This window comes from Salvia miltiorrhiza, chromosome 2 (genome assembly GCF_028751815.1).
Source record: "Salvia miltiorrhiza cultivar Shanhuang (shh) chromosome 2, IMPLAD_Smil_shh, whole genome shotgun sequence".
Lineage (NCBI taxonomy): Eukaryota > Viridiplantae > Streptophyta > Magnoliopsida > Lamiales > Lamiaceae > Salvia > Salvia miltiorrhiza.
In genome coordinates, this window is record NC_080388.1 from 15,099,443 (window position 1) to 15,116,591 (window position 17,149).

General features: G+C 34.7%; 1 protein-coding gene across 1 annotated transcript; it reads right to left on the reverse strand.

Moving 5' to 3' along the window:
- Positions 1-4,852: 4,852 nt before the first annotated feature.
- On the reverse strand, positions 4,853-16,606 carry LOC131011329 (peptidyl-prolyl cis-trans isomerase FKBP62-like). Its single transcript, XM_057939111.1, has 13 exons — positions 16,109-16,606; positions 15,466-15,552; positions 12,084-12,344; positions 11,933-12,007; positions 11,776-11,856; positions 11,506-11,700; positions 7,531-7,620; positions 7,264-7,439; positions 7,049-7,171; positions 6,697-6,971; positions 6,045-6,165; positions 5,906-5,948; positions 4,853-5,110 (listed from the first exon to the last, which is right to left on the reverse strand). Exons 1-13 carry the CDS (start codon positions 16,311-16,313, stop codon positions 4,953-4,955), a joined length of 1,890 nt encoding a protein of 629 aa, XP_057795094.1. The 5' UTR covers positions 16,314-16,606; the 3' UTR covers positions 4,853-4,952.
- Between the last annotated feature and the right edge of the window lie 543 nt (positions 16,607-17,149).

A 17,149-nucleotide genomic window follows, 5' to 3' on the forward strand; every position in this document is an offset into this window, starting at 1 on the left:
CATTCTGGTGTGCTAGATGTTACACTCTATGGGGTCGGACTCCGTTGGTGGCTCTGAGATTGGATTTCTTGTTATTCTTTCTGCGTGGAGGTTTCCTTGTTCTAGCATGGCTCTCGTTCTGTTCTGGATTGTTGGTATCTTTGCACTGGCGTTTTGTATATGTTGTTAGAGCTGGGGGTTTTCTGTTGGGTGGTGTTTCGCTGCTGGCTCTCGTATATTTCAGAGTTTGGTTGGGATTTATGGTGATAAATGTGGGAGTGACCTCGGATCCTTTTCAGAATCTCAGTGTGCTGGATTCTTGCCTTACGAGGGACGGACTCCATTGGTTGCTCCGGAGTCAAATATTTTCCTTAGAAAGTGTCGGCTCGCATGGAGGTTTGCGGTCTGCTGTTTGAGACATTTGATCGAACGGCTGGCTTGCACAACTCATTCTCTTTGTCAACGCCAGGTCCCTTACTATTTCAACCGGGGGATTCGTGATATCTTTCGCTGGTCGGAGGTTCTTTGTTGGAGTTATCTTGGTCGGCTGTTTCATAGCTTTTGTTTGGATCGTTGGGAGATTCTTTTGCTCCCTTATTTTTGGACGTGGGTTTTGTTCTTTCATTTTTGGCACGAGGGGCACGGTCTTCGGGTGGAGCGATGGTCCAAACGGAGCTCCACGTGTGGGCCCCGTTCCTTGCAACGCCTCAGAGTGGGCAATGGTTAGTCCGAAGCTCTCTTCGGGGTTGTCTTTTACCGAGAGTTTTTGCTTCCCTTTTGGTTTTTATTAGACGAGTACTCTTTCGTCCTTTTAAGGGTTTTCCCTCTAGGTTTTTCTTAAAAGGTTTTAACGAGTCCCGACCCTAAAAATAAGAGATAAATTTTCTAGTAGAGAGAGAGAAAAATATATAATAACAACAATTATTAAATTACGATAAAACAATTATGAATAACAACAATAATAATAGAGCAAAAAAATAAAAGATAAAATAATAAAATAATAGAGAAAAAGAAAGAGGAGAGAGAAAAATAATTACCATAAAATTTTTAACTACAATAATTTATTTGTTTCAAATTCATATTTTATGATCTTGTCATTATCTTTAATTTAAGATGCATATTTAAGAGTCAATATATGAAATTGACCACTTTCATATAGTAAACTTAAAATTGGCCAATCAAATAAAAACTTTAAAATTTGGCTACTTTTTGTGTAAAAGTACAAAATTACCCCTAACAATAAAAATTAAAAAATTAGCCACAAATTCATACTCCTCTCTCTCCTCTCGCTGACTCGCTCTCTCTCTCTCTCTACGCTTTCTCTTTCTTGCTCTATCTCTCTTCCCTTCTTCTTCTCCTTCCTCCCTCTGCCTTCCTATCTCTGGTGTTTGCAAGGCAAATCTCCTCGAATAACTTAGGGATTTGCAAGGATTTAGGGAAAATCGTCTGTTTTTGGTGTTTTGGGGTGATTTACAGGCGGTGGTGCGAAGGTGACGGAGATGGAGGGTGCGGCGGAGAAGAGGCGGTTTGCGAGGCCTTTCGATTAGGGTTTCGTCGGATTTCTAGCGTGTTATCTCCTCCGGTGAAGCGCCGCCGCCCCGGCCTCGTCGTCTCTGCCCATAGCAGCGCCAAAAACGATGCCATCCATCCAGATTCAGGCGACCGCCACCGCCTCCGCCTCCGCCACACAGCGAACCACCACCACCGCGACGCACAACGGCAGCGGATCTGTGGAGGCGGTGGTGGATTTCGACGATCTCTCTCTCTCTAGGGTTTCGTTTGGTCCTCTTCCTCTCTAAGAGATCGTTTCTTCTTCACCGAAGAATTTTCCAGCGTCCGAGGAGGATTGAAGAATTTCCAGCGTTCGACAAATGTGTTCAAAGCTGTAAATAGGCACATCATTGAAGAATTTCGATCTACTTTTCCTTCACAATTTTTGTCGAGATTTTTGTTTTTAGCTTGATGAATGAGAAATAGATGTGAAAAAACAGAGGAAATTTATTTCACTGATGTATAGTCGATTGATGGTAGATTGAGTTGTTGTATTTTGGTGTTGTACACCAATTTGATTGAGCTGTATAATTATTTTTTTAATGTTCTTAAATTCACAACCAAATTTATGAATTCACAATTTAATGTTCTTGAATTCACGACCACATTTATGAATTCACAACTAGATTTAAGAATTCACAACCAGGTCGATGAATTCACAACTTAATGTTCTTGAATTCACAACTAGCTCGATAAATTCACAACTTAATATTCTTGAATTTACAACCAAATCTATAAATTCACAATCAAAATAAATTACAGTTTTAATTGTGAATTCAAACTTTAAAAACTCAAATTCACAACTACTTGAATTAACAACAAAAATAAATTCTAGTTGTGAATTAAATTCAGGTGAATTCACAACCAACATAAATCTGATTGTGAATTAAATTTTGGTTGTGAATTCGTTTGTTGTGAATTCACAACCAAAAAATTCTAGTTGTGAATTAATTTTTGGTTGTGAATTCGACTGGTTGTGAATTAAATTTTGGCTGTGAATTCGACTAGTTGTGAATTCACAAACAAAATATTCTGGTTGTGAATTCGACTGGTTGTGAATTCTCAATTCACAACCAGTGTGAATTCACAACCAAAAAATTTTGGTTGTGAATTCACACTGGTTGTGAATTGCGGGATTTTTTAAAGGGTGATGTAAAGTGGCCATTTTTTTAATTTTTAATGTGGAATGATATTTTGGTAACAGTGGCCATTTTTTTATGTTTTTATTTTAGTGGACAATTTTTAAGTTTACTATTTCAAAGTGGCCATTTTAAAAATTCACTACATATTTAATATCTTTTCATATATCATTTTTTTTAAAAATCACTAAAATATGAAAGATAGAATTGAAGAGAGAGAGAGAGAGAGAGAGAGAGAGAGAGAGAGAGAAATTGTATGGAAAAAAATAGTGTAAAATGTGTGATAGAGAGAGGAGAGAGAAAAAATGAAAAAAGTGCATGGTAAATGGAAAGAGAAAAATTGGCGGGAACAAAAACTGGTGTTTCATATATATATATATAGATAACCGCATTTTAATTAATATTCTCTCCGTCCATTAAAGAATTTCCTATCTTTCCTTTTTGGGATGTCCACAAAAAAATTTTCTACCTATTTTTGGACTATATCCCACCACTTATAATTACTTACTTTTCACTTTTTCACAACTCTAAATATTAATTATAACACATTTTCACCACTCTTAATACACTCAATAACCTTTTCTCCACTCTCAATACACTCAACAACTTTTTTCTTAAAACTCGTGTCACTTCCTCCTAGGAAGTTCTTTCGTGGACGGAGGGAGTAATATGAAATTTTAAGATATAGACTATACAATATATATAGATCACATATATTATTTCAACCCCATTTACTTTTTTTAAAATATCTACTTGAAATTATAATTGTTTTGATGTCATTATGAATTGTTATATAAGTTAGATGCAACATATTTATAGTTATAATCATAATTATTAATATATATTAACTTTTTCTTTTAGAAACAATACATCCGCACGACCATTTTGAAGAAGGCAACATAAATTTTGGCAACTGATTTGAAAAATACAAAATCTGATCAATTTTTACATTTAGAACTGTTTTGCCCTTAATTAGGGCGGACCAGATTTAAGTTTGCTCGAGGGTTAGGTACACTTGGATTATTAGTGCCAAAAGTACCAACATAAAAATAAAAATAAAAAATCAAGTAAATTGATAAACTTGGCACTATTAGTGCCACAAGTACCAACAGGAAAAAAAAATCAAGTAAATTGGTAAACTTTGTGTTAATACATTATCTTGTCTTATATAGATTAGTCAGTTATATGGCCATTTTGAACGCTTCCGCGTAGATTTAGATTTCTTCAGGGTTTAGATTAATATAGGGTTTACAGTCTCCATTTATGGTTTAGATTCCTCATTTAGGGTTTAATCATCGAATGATACTTTGGTACTAATATTATCATTTGTGCCAAAAGTATCAATTTACTCGTTTTTTTTAATTGATGTTGGTATTTTTGGCACTAATATTCTCATTTGTGCCAAAATTACCAATTTACTTAAAAAAAAATTCCTGTTAGTACTTTTGACACTAATAGTGGAAAATGTACCTAACCAGCGCGCAAACCTAAATCCGATCCGCCCTAATTAAGGCAAAACGGTCTTAAAACATAAAATATGGCCAATATTTATGTTTTTTTAGATGGATGGCCAAATATTGTGTTTTACTGTTCAAAATGGCCATCTCAAAATGAGACTCTTTCTTTTATATACTAATAATGATATTAATATAAATTATATACATCATTTTATAATATTAATCAATACTTAATATACTTATATTTATTAAATATCAATTTTGATACGATGTTATGGAAACAAGATATGTACCAAAAATTACAATATACCAGAACACGGTATGATATCACATCACTAACATAGACCGATATATATCAATGATGCAATATATATTCCAATTAATCAGTACATACCTTGTTCCATTGTATATCTTTATTACTACAATATTTATAATTTTTTGTTGTATATACAGCAATATCGATATTCCCCAATATAGTCAGATATCTAAAAACATGTACCTGTATCTTACCAAAAATACTCATTACGATATCATACCTTAACAAAAAAATTAGCAAACCTTAAATTCAATACTTTACAATATTTTTTAATACAGTATGGACAATATACCAAATTTTTAGTATATTTCCCTAGCCCCAACTACAAGTGGAAATTTGATAGAAACTACAAACGGTTGAGGAGGCAGGGTACTCAAGCCGTGCACAAACACTACAGCTAACATAGCTGCTGCAATAAAATTATTCGTTAATATCAAATTAATGTAGCAGTTAAAAAAGTTAAAACAAAGGGTTTTAAAGATTAGATTATAACATATCCCTTCACTACTACTAGATTTTTATGTACAACAACAAAGGAACAACAACTGCAGCCAGTATCATCAACAGGGACAAGCAAATCATCATCACTCTTTGATCAGTCTTCACTAGAGCCACTGTTTGGGAAGCTTTTTCGGACAACCGTCCACCCAAAATCAATCTCCTCAATCCTAACCAATCAATTTTATCACGGTTATCGATATGCATATACTGATAGGGTGAGAATTGATCGATTCGGTCGAAAAACTAACCAAACCAAAACCAAAACCAAAACCCTAAAAAACTCAATCGACCATTTTTTTTCTAACCAAACCCTTGCAAAGAGTTTGATGAGATACAAAAACCAGGCAGCATTTATTAGCAATTTGGAGAACTAGTTATAGACCAAGATTACGACACTACCACAAGCTAGACATCTACATGCTCAAAGGTCAAAACTGTATACTTAGGGTGATAGCTTATATAAATAGAATATAAGGTTATCCATAATTTGTGTCATCAACTTTCAACGTTTTCCAAAAAACTTCCCTAACTTACATTTTCCTACCTTGGAAAAAAAAAATTGATTTATATCCTACCTTACAGAGTGCGGCAACAGAGTAATGAGTCACATAGCTAAAATCCGGCAAGGTGACTCGTTATTTCGTCACCAGATTCTATAAGCAGGAACATAAATCAAACATTTTCAAAACTTGAGAGTTTTTTATATGAAAATATAAGTACAAGACATATTTTGAAACGCGTTGAAAGTTGGAGACACAAACTATGATTAACCGTAAAAAAAAGATTGATTGGACAATTTTGAGCCTATTTGATCATGTATCATTCAAATACTTGATCCAATGTGACCCCTTAGTCCATTCACATGTCAAACTTGCGACCATAGGGAGAGAGGACGATAAGGGGGAGTTGGGGCGAGGGGTGGGGGAATTGATTCAGCCTAAAACGATAAATTTAGGCCTTACTATCTATAGCCATTGATACTAGGCCCTGCTTTGCTGCTGGCCCCTGCAAATGTAAGGAAATTCAGGTTAGAAGCCATAAAGCAGATAACAATCATCTCAAAGCTCAAGTACGGGCTTGGATACAAATTTCTCTACTTACAGAAGATGTAGCTTGCTCCAGCTTGCTCATCTTAGCAATAATACTACCATAAAACTGTGCTTCTTTCCTGTTATATTCCTTCACTTTCTCCATAAGAATTTTGTATTCCAATTTCACATCCCTATCGCAAGCATTTTAGTTCCATGTAAAAAGCCATAATAGAACGTAAGTCAACAATCAAGATCAACCTTTAGGAAAGTGTTAATTGCCTAAATACATACTAACTACACCAAAATTTTGATTTTTAACCAAAACACCATTTTATTGGTTAAAAAGCACATGAACTTTTAATTTTTTGGAATTCAACCAAATTAGAATTGTGGCCACACTTAATCCTACGTGGAAACTCTAAATTAGTTACGTGCCAATTTAGAAATCAGAACTTCCTTTGAATCTGAATGCCAAAACTTATCTATTGTCATAAATGATCAATTATGGCATGCAAATTCAAATGAAAATGTGATTTATGAATTCACATAAATTTCTAGTTTCCAAGTACAATTAAGTGTGCCCGTAATTCCAAAAAATTAAATATTCATGCATGTTTGACAAAAAAGTGGTGTTGGTTAAACATCAAATTTTGGGTATAGTTAAGAGTATTTGTAGGCAACTAACCCTTGAGTAAACAAGGCTTGAGATAAAAGAAGGGTACCTGTTGTTTGGATCTATCTCAAGTGCTTTCTTGATATCTTTTTTGGCCAATTCCAACTCAACCAAATTGATATATGCCTGTGCCCTTCTATAAAGTGCTTTAACATTCTTATCATCAACTTCTAACACTTTAGTGCATAGTTTTTCCGCCTCCTTGTACTTCTTCAGTTTTAATTTGCAAGCTGCATCATTAAGATTGCACGAGACTTTGAGCACTTTGGCCTGTTCCTTCTCTTCCTCACTGAAAGAGGAGTCATACTCAATAAACCCCACAGCCTGAGCGGAATATTGTTAGATTATTATCTGTCCAGAATGCTTCAGAATCGATTCCGAACAATTTAGTATGAACTTACTTTTCCATATCTCTGAGATGCTCGCTCGTATTTTCCTGCTCGGAACCATATGTTCCCCTCCTCCTTCTTCTTCCCTGAAGCTGCAATCTTTTCTTCTGTGTTCATATCCCAGGACTCCTTTTCCTACAAAGACATGCCATTTTAATGTGATACACGAACACATAACCATGGGCAGCTTGAGTAGTTAAAAGGACAGATTCCGTAATATCACCAACCTTAACAAAGGAAACCATCTCAACTTCATAATGTACAGTAGAATTTCCAGGGACGACAGCAAGCTCCTGTGTAGAGCCCGACTGCCCAAATGCATATTCAGGCTGAATTATTACAAGGGCAACTTCTCCTTTCTTCATGGTCCTTACAGCTCTATCAAGTCCATCTATTACTTGATCTAAGAGAATATTTTAATAGGAAAATCACGATACTGCACAAATGAACCAAAAGAATAAGAAAATGCTTCAAGGGTTGTAGCATGCAATTACCTTCATCCACCCTAAACTCAAATGGCGGCTCATCATCGTAGCCTTTTCTCAAAAAGACCATTCCATCATGCAGCTTGCCAATCAACTTAACTGCCACATCATAGAAATAAAGAATATTAAATACTGCAAATGAGCAATGTTGTTCATCATAGATGCTTCCAAAGAAAAAAAAAACAACACCAAATATATATATATATATATATATATATATATATATATATATATATATATTCAACATAATTTAGCCCGAATTCATGGTTTGAAGATCCAATTCGTGGTTTCAAGAAATTAAATGGAGCCACCTTGAGTTATCCAACTTATGATAAGGAGTTGTATGCATTGGTTAGGGCCCTAAAAACATGGCAACATTATTTGTGGACCAATGAGTTTTTTATTAACGCTGATCATGAGTCATTAAAGCATTTGAAGGGCCACAAAAATTTAACGAGAGGCATGCTTGTTGTATGGAGCTCATTGAGATGTTTCCATACGTCATCAAGTACAAGCAAGGCAAGGAGAATGTTGTAGCTGATACACTTGGTCGAAGGTATGCCTTAATCTCTACACTTGATTGTAAGTTCCATAGTGCTAAATGCATGTATGTAGGTGACGAAGATTGTGGTGAGATATATCAAGCATTTGAGATTACTAGTTTAAGAAAAATAAGTTTTGTGTGCCAAAATGTTCTTTGTGTGAATTGTTGTTGCTTGAATCTCATGGTGGGTGCTTTTTGGGACATTTTGGTAGAGACTTTAGCTATTTTGCAAGAACACTTTTATTGGCCTCGTATGAAAAGGGATGTTGAATGTATTAGTGGTCAATGTGTTACATGTAACCAAGCTAAATCTAGAACTCATGCCCATTGTTTGTACACACCGTTACCTATACCCACTGCACCTTGAATTGATATTTCTATTGATTTTGTGTTAGGATAGCTTACGAGTAAGCGTGGTAGAGATTCCATCCTTGTGTGTTGATAGGTTCACAAAAATGACTCATTTCATTCCATGTCATAAATCTAATTATGCATCTAATGTGATTGATTTATTTTTCAAAGAAATTGTTAGATTGCATGGCATTGCCTAAAACCATTGTTTCTGATAGCTAAGTTCTACAGCTACTTTTGGAAGACTTTGCGGGGTAAGTTGGGAACTAGCTTTTGTTATCTACTATGGGTGTGTTTTCTTTGGTTGGTAAATTTATCATGAGAAAATGAGAGAAAACAAAAAAAAAACTCAAAATCCCTTCTTTTTTCTTCTCATTTTCTACAAAAGAGAATTTCACCCAATCTCATTATTCATTTTCACTTCGAATAATATTATCACATAAAAATAAAGGGAGAATATTATCCTTCATTGGAGTGAAAAGAAGGAATGAGAAAAACCAAAATTCTCTTTTTTAGAAAATGAGGGAAAAGAAAGAAGAAATATAAAAGAAGAAATTTTGTTATCCCTCATTTTCTTATGATAAATTTATCAACCAAGGCTGCATTTACTTTGATGAATAAATTTATAATGGGAAAATAAGGGATAACAAAAATTTATGTCTTCAAATGTCTCCTTTCTTTTTCCATATCCTATACATAAAAGTTCACCATTGTTCCTTCCTTATTTTCGCTTCAAGGAGTCCCTCCATTTTATAAAGAATAATATTATCAATCCTTGAAGTGAAAATAAGAAAGCAAAAATAATGACCTTCTCTTTTGTATAAAATGTGGGGGAAAAAGTCATTATTTAAAGGCATAAATTTTTGTTATCCCTTCTTTTCCCATGATAAATTTATTTATCAAAGTAAACGCACCCCAAAGAGAATACATCATACTTATTATCCACAAACTAAAGTAGTCAATAGGACTTTTTCTACTTTGTTGAGAGCCATTATTATCAAGAAAAGGATCAAATTGGGAAGAATGTTTATCGCATGTTGAGTTCGCTTATAATCATTCTATCCATTCTGCTACTTAATTTTCACTATTTGCGATTGTCTATGGTTTTAATTCTTTAACTCTACTAGATCTAATTCCTTTACCCTTGCAAGATCAAGTTAATCTTAAAGTGCAAAGAGGGCTGATTTTGTTAAGCAGATTCATGAGCAAGTGAATATAAAAATTGAAAAGTGAACTGAGCAATATGCCAAACAAGCCAACAAAGAAATGCGCAAGATGCTGTATGAACCATGTGTGTGCCGTTATGATTAATGTCTAAGGCCAAAGGTCTTTAATTATTTACTAGTTAACTTATCAAAAAAGATGGTGTATGAACCGAGTGATATGGTTTGGTTGCATATGTACAAGGAAAAGTTTCCCTTGCAAAGAAGATCCGGGTTACTTCCATGGGGCGATGGACCGTTAAGTGTTGGAGCGCATTAATGATAATGCCTACAAGTTGGACTTGCCACGTAAGTATAATGAGAGTCACATTTAATGTTATTGATTTGAAGGACCAATTGTTATCAAGAGGAGGATAATGATGTAACATGGAAATCGGTTTGAAGCATAGTTATTAATAGCGCTGGTAGCGCGCGCGATCGCGGTGCGTCGCGCACCTCCATCGCGCCGCACCGCTATAACATGGCTGCTTCATGATAGCGCGCGCTATTCGCGCAGGTTGCGCATCGCGCCGGTAGCGCGCGATTGAACTGATGCCGTGAAATCTCTCAATTGCATGCATGGGCTTGCCTAATATTGCATGGGCTTTTCTTAATTAGGCTTAATTAGGGTTATTACTTATTAGGGTGCTGAATTTTGATGGCTAACGCCTCCAACACTCCAACTTCATGAAGAGACTCTCCAATAAGGCAATAAGTAATATTTAATTAGGGTTTTAAGTTTTATTTTATATACTCCCTCCGTCCCTAAAATAACTTCCTCTTTTTCCATTTTGGGACGTCCCCCAAATAACTTCCTCTTTCTTTCTTTCCATTTTTGGAAACCTACCCCACCACTAATAATACTTTATTTATTCTTACTTTTCACTTTTCACAACTCCCAATACTAATTATAACACTTTTCACAACTTCCAATAATAATTATATCACTTTTTCTCCACTATCAATACACTTTACAACTTTTTATTAAAACTCGTGCCGTCCCCAAAGAGGAAGCCATTTCAGGGACGGAGGGAGTACTTAATTACTTAGAGTCTTTAGAATTTCCAACGCAGAAGATTTCTTTTATTTCTCTCACGGCAGTCTGCCTCTCTCTCTCATGGCAGTCTCTGTCTCTCTCTCTCACGGTTCATCAACCTTCTTCCTCTCATAGTTCTTCCTCTCCTCTTGTCTCCACTTATGACTTTATTTTTTATTAACTAGACATATTATGCATGGTTTTACTATGATTATGATATATATTATATTTTTATCTATTTTTGCGCGATATATTCAAATAGCGTGGGATTCGCGATGCGCAATCACCCTAGGACAGGTTTGCGCGATCGTGCGCGATGCGCAACATCAGAGTAATGAGCTAGTGGATTTGCAGGTCCAAGAATTGTTCTCTAATTTCGCATGAGTGGGCCAACCCATGAAAAGTTATCTTAATTTTATTTAATTAATAAGCCCACGACTTTTAATAATTTTGGGCCAAGTTTAGGGCTTCTATTAAGCTATTTTCGCAAGCTCCTTGTCAGATTAGGGTTTTTATTTACTTGCTCACCAAGAACTTTTCTTTCTACTCAATAATAGAATTAGGTTTATTTTTTCCTATAAATAGGCCCTTGTTATGGAGTATGGACGAACACCACATCACTTTTATCAATCAAATTTGTAAGTTTTATAGTCTATTTGGCTTATCTTTGAGTTCTTGCAAATTCACGTTGAGATTCAATTCCGACTTATCAAATGGATTCATCATCCCGTTTATACTTAACTGAGACATCATTCATAATTATATGCAGCAATGCTCAATAAGATTCATGTTTATGAAACATATCATGCTAACCACACAAAATTTATACTAAATGCAGATGCACATCTTACCATGTACAGTGGCACCATCATTTGGACGATCATAACCCTCTCCCTCCTTCAAGATCTTTTTCAGAATTTTTTGGTCTTTGGTAATATCAGATACTGTTTTCCAGGACACCAATTCCAAATTAATTTGTAGAGACGCATTGGGCGGAACATTGCCTTCATCACCGCTGACTGGTTTGCCCTTTTCTCCGAATCCATCTGTCGCAGACACATAAAATGAGAAATCTAATTGAGCCGCTTTTGAGATAACCTTATAAACAGAGAAACACTTACATTGTGGCTTCACAGTCAACAGTGCTTTTTCTCCTTTCTTCATCGTCTTCACAGCTTTGGAAAGAGCAGAACAGAAATAACCTGGACATATAACATCATAAATACATCCTTCTTCATCTTATAGCAACAGTAAGGATGAACTGTTAACAAAACATACCGTCTTTCACAGTATATTCCACCCCATCTTCTTTCGACACTATTGTTCCATCTTCAAGCCAAGCTTCATATTTAACTGCAATAGGAGATAAAAAGCAGATGTCATTATAAACTCTAGTGTGACAGAGACGCACATATTTTAGAACACAAACCATATACTTCATCAAGGTCATTAGGATTTTGCCAGCCCTGTCCTTCAACCAAAACTTTCTTGAAGATACCGCCATCCTTGCATATGTCTTTCACACTCGTCCAAGATAGCAACTCTACTTCGAACTGAAGGGTTGCATTGGGAGGTATGGTTGGAGGGGATCCAGACTCTCCATAGGCAAGCTCAGGAGGAATGGTAAAGAGAGCCTTTTCACCTTTCTTCATAGTTTTGATTCCTTCATCCCATCCTTTTATAACTTGACCTGCATGATAAACAGAAAGATAAATTATGCTGAGCAAAAGAATTATCTCTTAACACCTACAACAAAAGATGGAGTACAACTAGTTAGGGGTGTGCATTGGTCGGTTTGACCAACTGCAAATCGAGCTGAACTGAGTTTTTTGCATCGAACGGACCGAAAAAACCAATCATTTTCTGTCGGTTTTCAAAGCTGAGCAAAGTGTACGTATTATTTTTATTTTATTTAAAATTAACTGTTTTTATTCTAATTTCAAAGCATAAGCATCACAAAATTTCAAAACATCACAAATATACAATAAAATAATACTAAATTTTTATAAGTGTTTTCATGTTTTTAATTCTTTACGTGTTACAATAATACTAATTGCTAATATATAAAGAATATAACATTATATATATATATATATACCTTTCGGTCAGTTCGATTACCGACTGAACCACCTTAAACCGACAACCTATCTGATACCTATTTATTCTTAAATTTTCAAACTGAACCAAAAACCGACATCTTTAAAAAGCAAACACAAATGACTGAAAGTTGTCAGTTTGGTTGGTTTTTTTAGTTCGATTAACTCCGTGCACACACCCCTATAACTAGTTACGTCTCAAGGCCCCATGCATATATTAAGTGTTTTACTAAAAACAACACATATAATCAGCAGAAAAAGATCAAGTAGAACTTTTACCTAGATTTATAACGAATTGAAATCAAGCTGAACAGGACATAATAAAGCTCATAGTTGAACTATATTCATTCATTTCTAAACTGGAGGACATATCAAACTAATCATATTGTTAGTCACAAACAAAAAAGCGTGCTTATGGTATCAATATTGAGGGGCGTCAATAATTGAACTTCGGAGTAAAAATAACATTTTCAACTCTAATACTTACTCCTTCCGTCCCATTATTGTTGTCCTAAAACTTTTGAGCACGAGAATTAAGAAGAGGGTGTAAATTGGTAGGAGCCACAATAATAATGGAACACCCCAAAATGGTAAGTGGAACAACAATAATGGGACGGAGGGAGTATATTTTTAAGTTGCAAACTTGCAACAAAGCTAATCAAAATTTTACACTAAATAGCATAACCCGAAAAAGTGGTCAGCTTATGATCAATTTAGAGACAGGAACAGGATAGCAGACCAAATATCAACAATGAGCTGGGCAACAAAGTCTTAAGTAGAATCTCAGATCTTGAACTTCAAATAACTAAGAGTCTTTACGAATTTACCCGATATTTGAGCCATGGAATATGCAGGGGTATGAAAAAACTTTGAGTTACTGAGGCTTGTGCTATCCACATTAGGATCCAATAAATGAGTTCCTAAACTACTTTAGCAAACGAGAGGTAGATTAATACATTTAAACTTATCAAGATTCTAAAACAATTGACAAAACAATTAACAATATATTGAAAGGTCAAAGGATGAGTCCAGAAGTTCTCCTTCAAATAATCTAAACAATGCTCAGCACGGGACAATCAAACTCAAACTACAAATTATAAGTCAATGTAGATAAATTGATAACACTGTACCAACTATAGTGAATGTGGAATCTACTTTCATATTTCTCTCCTCCAAAGTAAAATATGTATCTACTCAATTGTTAATATATATGAACACTTTAGACAGAGAGCTGAGAAGACAAACATGCCAGAATAACTAAAATTACAACTAAGTCTGTAATCAATTAATATGTTGAAATAATTTCCATATGTTAACTAAAATTTTTAAGGTTGAATATGGACCTTTGAATTCAATATAGATCTTATTTCAAATTGAGCAGGATTAGCATGTACTTTCACCTACACTTGTTTGCATCCAATTATACATGCAGTATTTCACCTACACTAGCATCAGATGTTCATGACACAAACCAACATTGTCGAATATTCAAGCAAATTGATTCTATTGGAACATTATCAACACCAAGTTGAATATGGATTTTACTTCAAACTAACAAAAACAAAGAAGGCATTTGGCTGAGGATATAAGTTATAAGTTGTTTAGGAGCTTACAAGCTAGTGAGAAGTGTTTGGCAAAATAGGCTCCTAAATAGTTTATAAGTTACCTCAAAAAGAAATAGCTTATAAGTTGAAAAAATAAGTTAGAGCATTGATAACGCCTTACACGATCCAGCCTACTCGTGTAAGGCTGAGATCGTGTAAGGCGTTGCAGCCTAGCCTTACTCGTGTATTACACGATAGATCGTGTATACACGATAGCCCCCAAATTTCGCGCTGGAAAAAAAAAACAAAAAAAAAGAAAAATTTGAAATTTAAAATCAGCTTTGATCGCCTCATTTTGCGGTTCATGACCGTTTGAAATTAAATTTTTTATGTAGTTTTAAATTATGTCTTCTTTTTTTTTGTAATTTTTAGGATTTTTATTTTAATGCAATTTTAATTATTAGTAAAATGTGTTATTTAAATTTGAGCAATTAAATTAAAATGAAAAGCATAAAAATCAAAACTAAAAAAATCATGTAGGCTATCATGTAACCCCAATGCGGCCTCCTTACTCAATGTGGTCCCCCCCCCCCTCATCAAGTAGCTATCATGTAGGCTATCATGTAACCCCATTGCGGATGCTCTTACAACATCTTATAAGCTCCCCATAAAAGTAAGTTCTTCATCCCCAACTTATTTTTTTTTTATAATACTATAAACATCCGTCATTTTACAAGAATAACACTATGATTTTTCATTTCCAACATATACCCCTTTAATTTCATCCATCTTCAACTTTCTATCTCTAAATAGGATATTCTCTCTCTAGCTCACAATTCTCTATGAGCTTATAAGCTCAATTATCCAAGCACTTTGATAACTTATAAACTTTTGAGTCATTACATTTTATCAGTGGTTGGAGTTTATAAACATTCTAAAATAAGCTTAGCCAACCACACTCTAAGTCTATGTAAAATGCATGACCATATTTAAGAGTTGAAAGAGTCTGAAAGTATTATGCTCAAATCCATCATGTGAATTCAGTAAAAGGCAACCCACAAAAAAAGTCAGTTGACATCAACATTTTGTGGGATACCAGCTAAGATAATAGGGAACAAAGCTTCTTAACTTTCTCATCTTTCAGTAAAGACAGCACCCACGGAAAACGTACCTTCTCCTAACTTAAATATGAAGGGAATGCCACGGTCGACGCTGGAATCAAACATAGTCCCATCCAGCAAAGTACCCACATAATGAACTGCATCAAATTAAACAACACTCCATTACCACTATATCCTTCACAATTAATATCAACATCAAAAAGAAATTTAGGATATTTGCGGCTAAATACACAAACTTTCATCAAATTCTGGTTGTGAAAATGAAGTAAAAATTTTGCCGCGAAATACACAAACTTTCAACTCTTCTGATTTTTCAGACTATTGTCAATTGCACCAAAAATTAACGCAGAGCTGGACAACTAAAACATTTACATAGTTTTAACTGTCAATGTAGTTGGATGTTTATGCCACTTCAATTAGTCACGGTAGCATTACTTCAGCTAGCCACGATAGCATTTATTCGCTGCAAATTAACAATTGTGTAAAAGAACAGTTAAAATTTCATATATTTGGAGACAGAATTCTTAATTTATTTGCAAAACAAGCATTTGGTCAAAGTTCGTAAAGTTAAGTGCAACTACCCAAATATCCACCAAAAATAACAATAATTATTTAAAGACAATGTAGAAGACTGCCAATTCAATCTAAAAAAAAAAACTAAAAGGAGCAGTAAAAACCAAAATCAAACTGTACCTTCGACTTCATCGCCCGAATTAGGATTCTGCCAGCTCTCGCCGTCTTTGAGGAGCTTCTTCTTCAGCCCATTCTTCCCGATTTCTCTCTCTTCTCCCACTTTCATGATCGGGTTTACCTCTGGAAGGTCAACATCGTTTCCTGCATCCATTTCGTTGCTTCCAGCAGCTGGAAACTCGAAATCATCATCCATTTCGAAATCCATTTATGCAAATAGCATTATTTATCAACAATTCAAGATTGTTTTGGTGCACAGGAGACTAGAGCTTTGATATTTTTCTTCTGCGAGGAAATGGCGACGATGATGTTTATAGGGAGAGAGATGGAGGGGTCTAGAGCAGCATCAAGAGAGAGAGTAAGAGATATGTCAATGGAGAGTGTTTCTAGAGAGTTCTATGCGGAGGTTGTCTCGTACATGGGTCGGGTGATCCTTGTTAACAATCACCCAACTGTAAATGATGTGTTATTTATACGGGGAAATTGACACGCACATTCTTTGTTTTGTACTCCTCTCTTTCACTCCAATAGTCTCATTTTTATTTTTGGTAATGATTTTACACTACAGATAATATGATCCCACACACCTTTACTCACTTTTACACTCAAAAAATAAATTTCTTAATTTCCGTGTCCAAATGAAATGGGACTATTGGACCGGAATAGAGGGAGTATATATAATTATAAATTTTACTTTTAAATATATAAATTTTTATTTTATTTGGTTTTATTTATAAATTCAATTATGAAAAAAAATCGAGTAAGGATATTGTTGGTGTCATTAACTCAAGAATTAGTTTTCAATTATTTATTTATTTAATTTTAAAAATCCGGTGTGATGAATCATAGAATGTTAAAAACATTCACCATGACTTAAGATTAGATTCAGGAGACCTATTAAGATTATAGATTTCTTGTAGGTTTTCTGGATCAGAAGAATTAAGACTGTTATTCCGATTCAGAGTTAAGTTTAAACGACATGCTTTGCCTATACAGGTAGGCTTACTTTCCAAATGTATAAAGTATGACTGAGTTATTAAGCTC

Excerpts from the sequence above, each read along its gene's own strand:
- LOC131011329 (XM_057939111.1), bottom strand. The coding sequence starts at position 16,313 with ATGGATTTCGAAATGGATGATGATTTCGAGTTTCCAGCTGCTGGAAGC. Across the intron at positions 11,857-11,932 it reads GGAATATACTGTGAAAGACG|GTTATTTCTGTTCTGCTCTT; the intron begins GTATGTTTTGTT and ends TTATATGTCCAG. Across the intron at positions 5,111-5,905 it reads AGTATCAATGGCTATAGATA|GATTGAGGAGATTGATTTTG; the intron begins GTAAGGCCTAAA and ends TTGATTGGTTAG.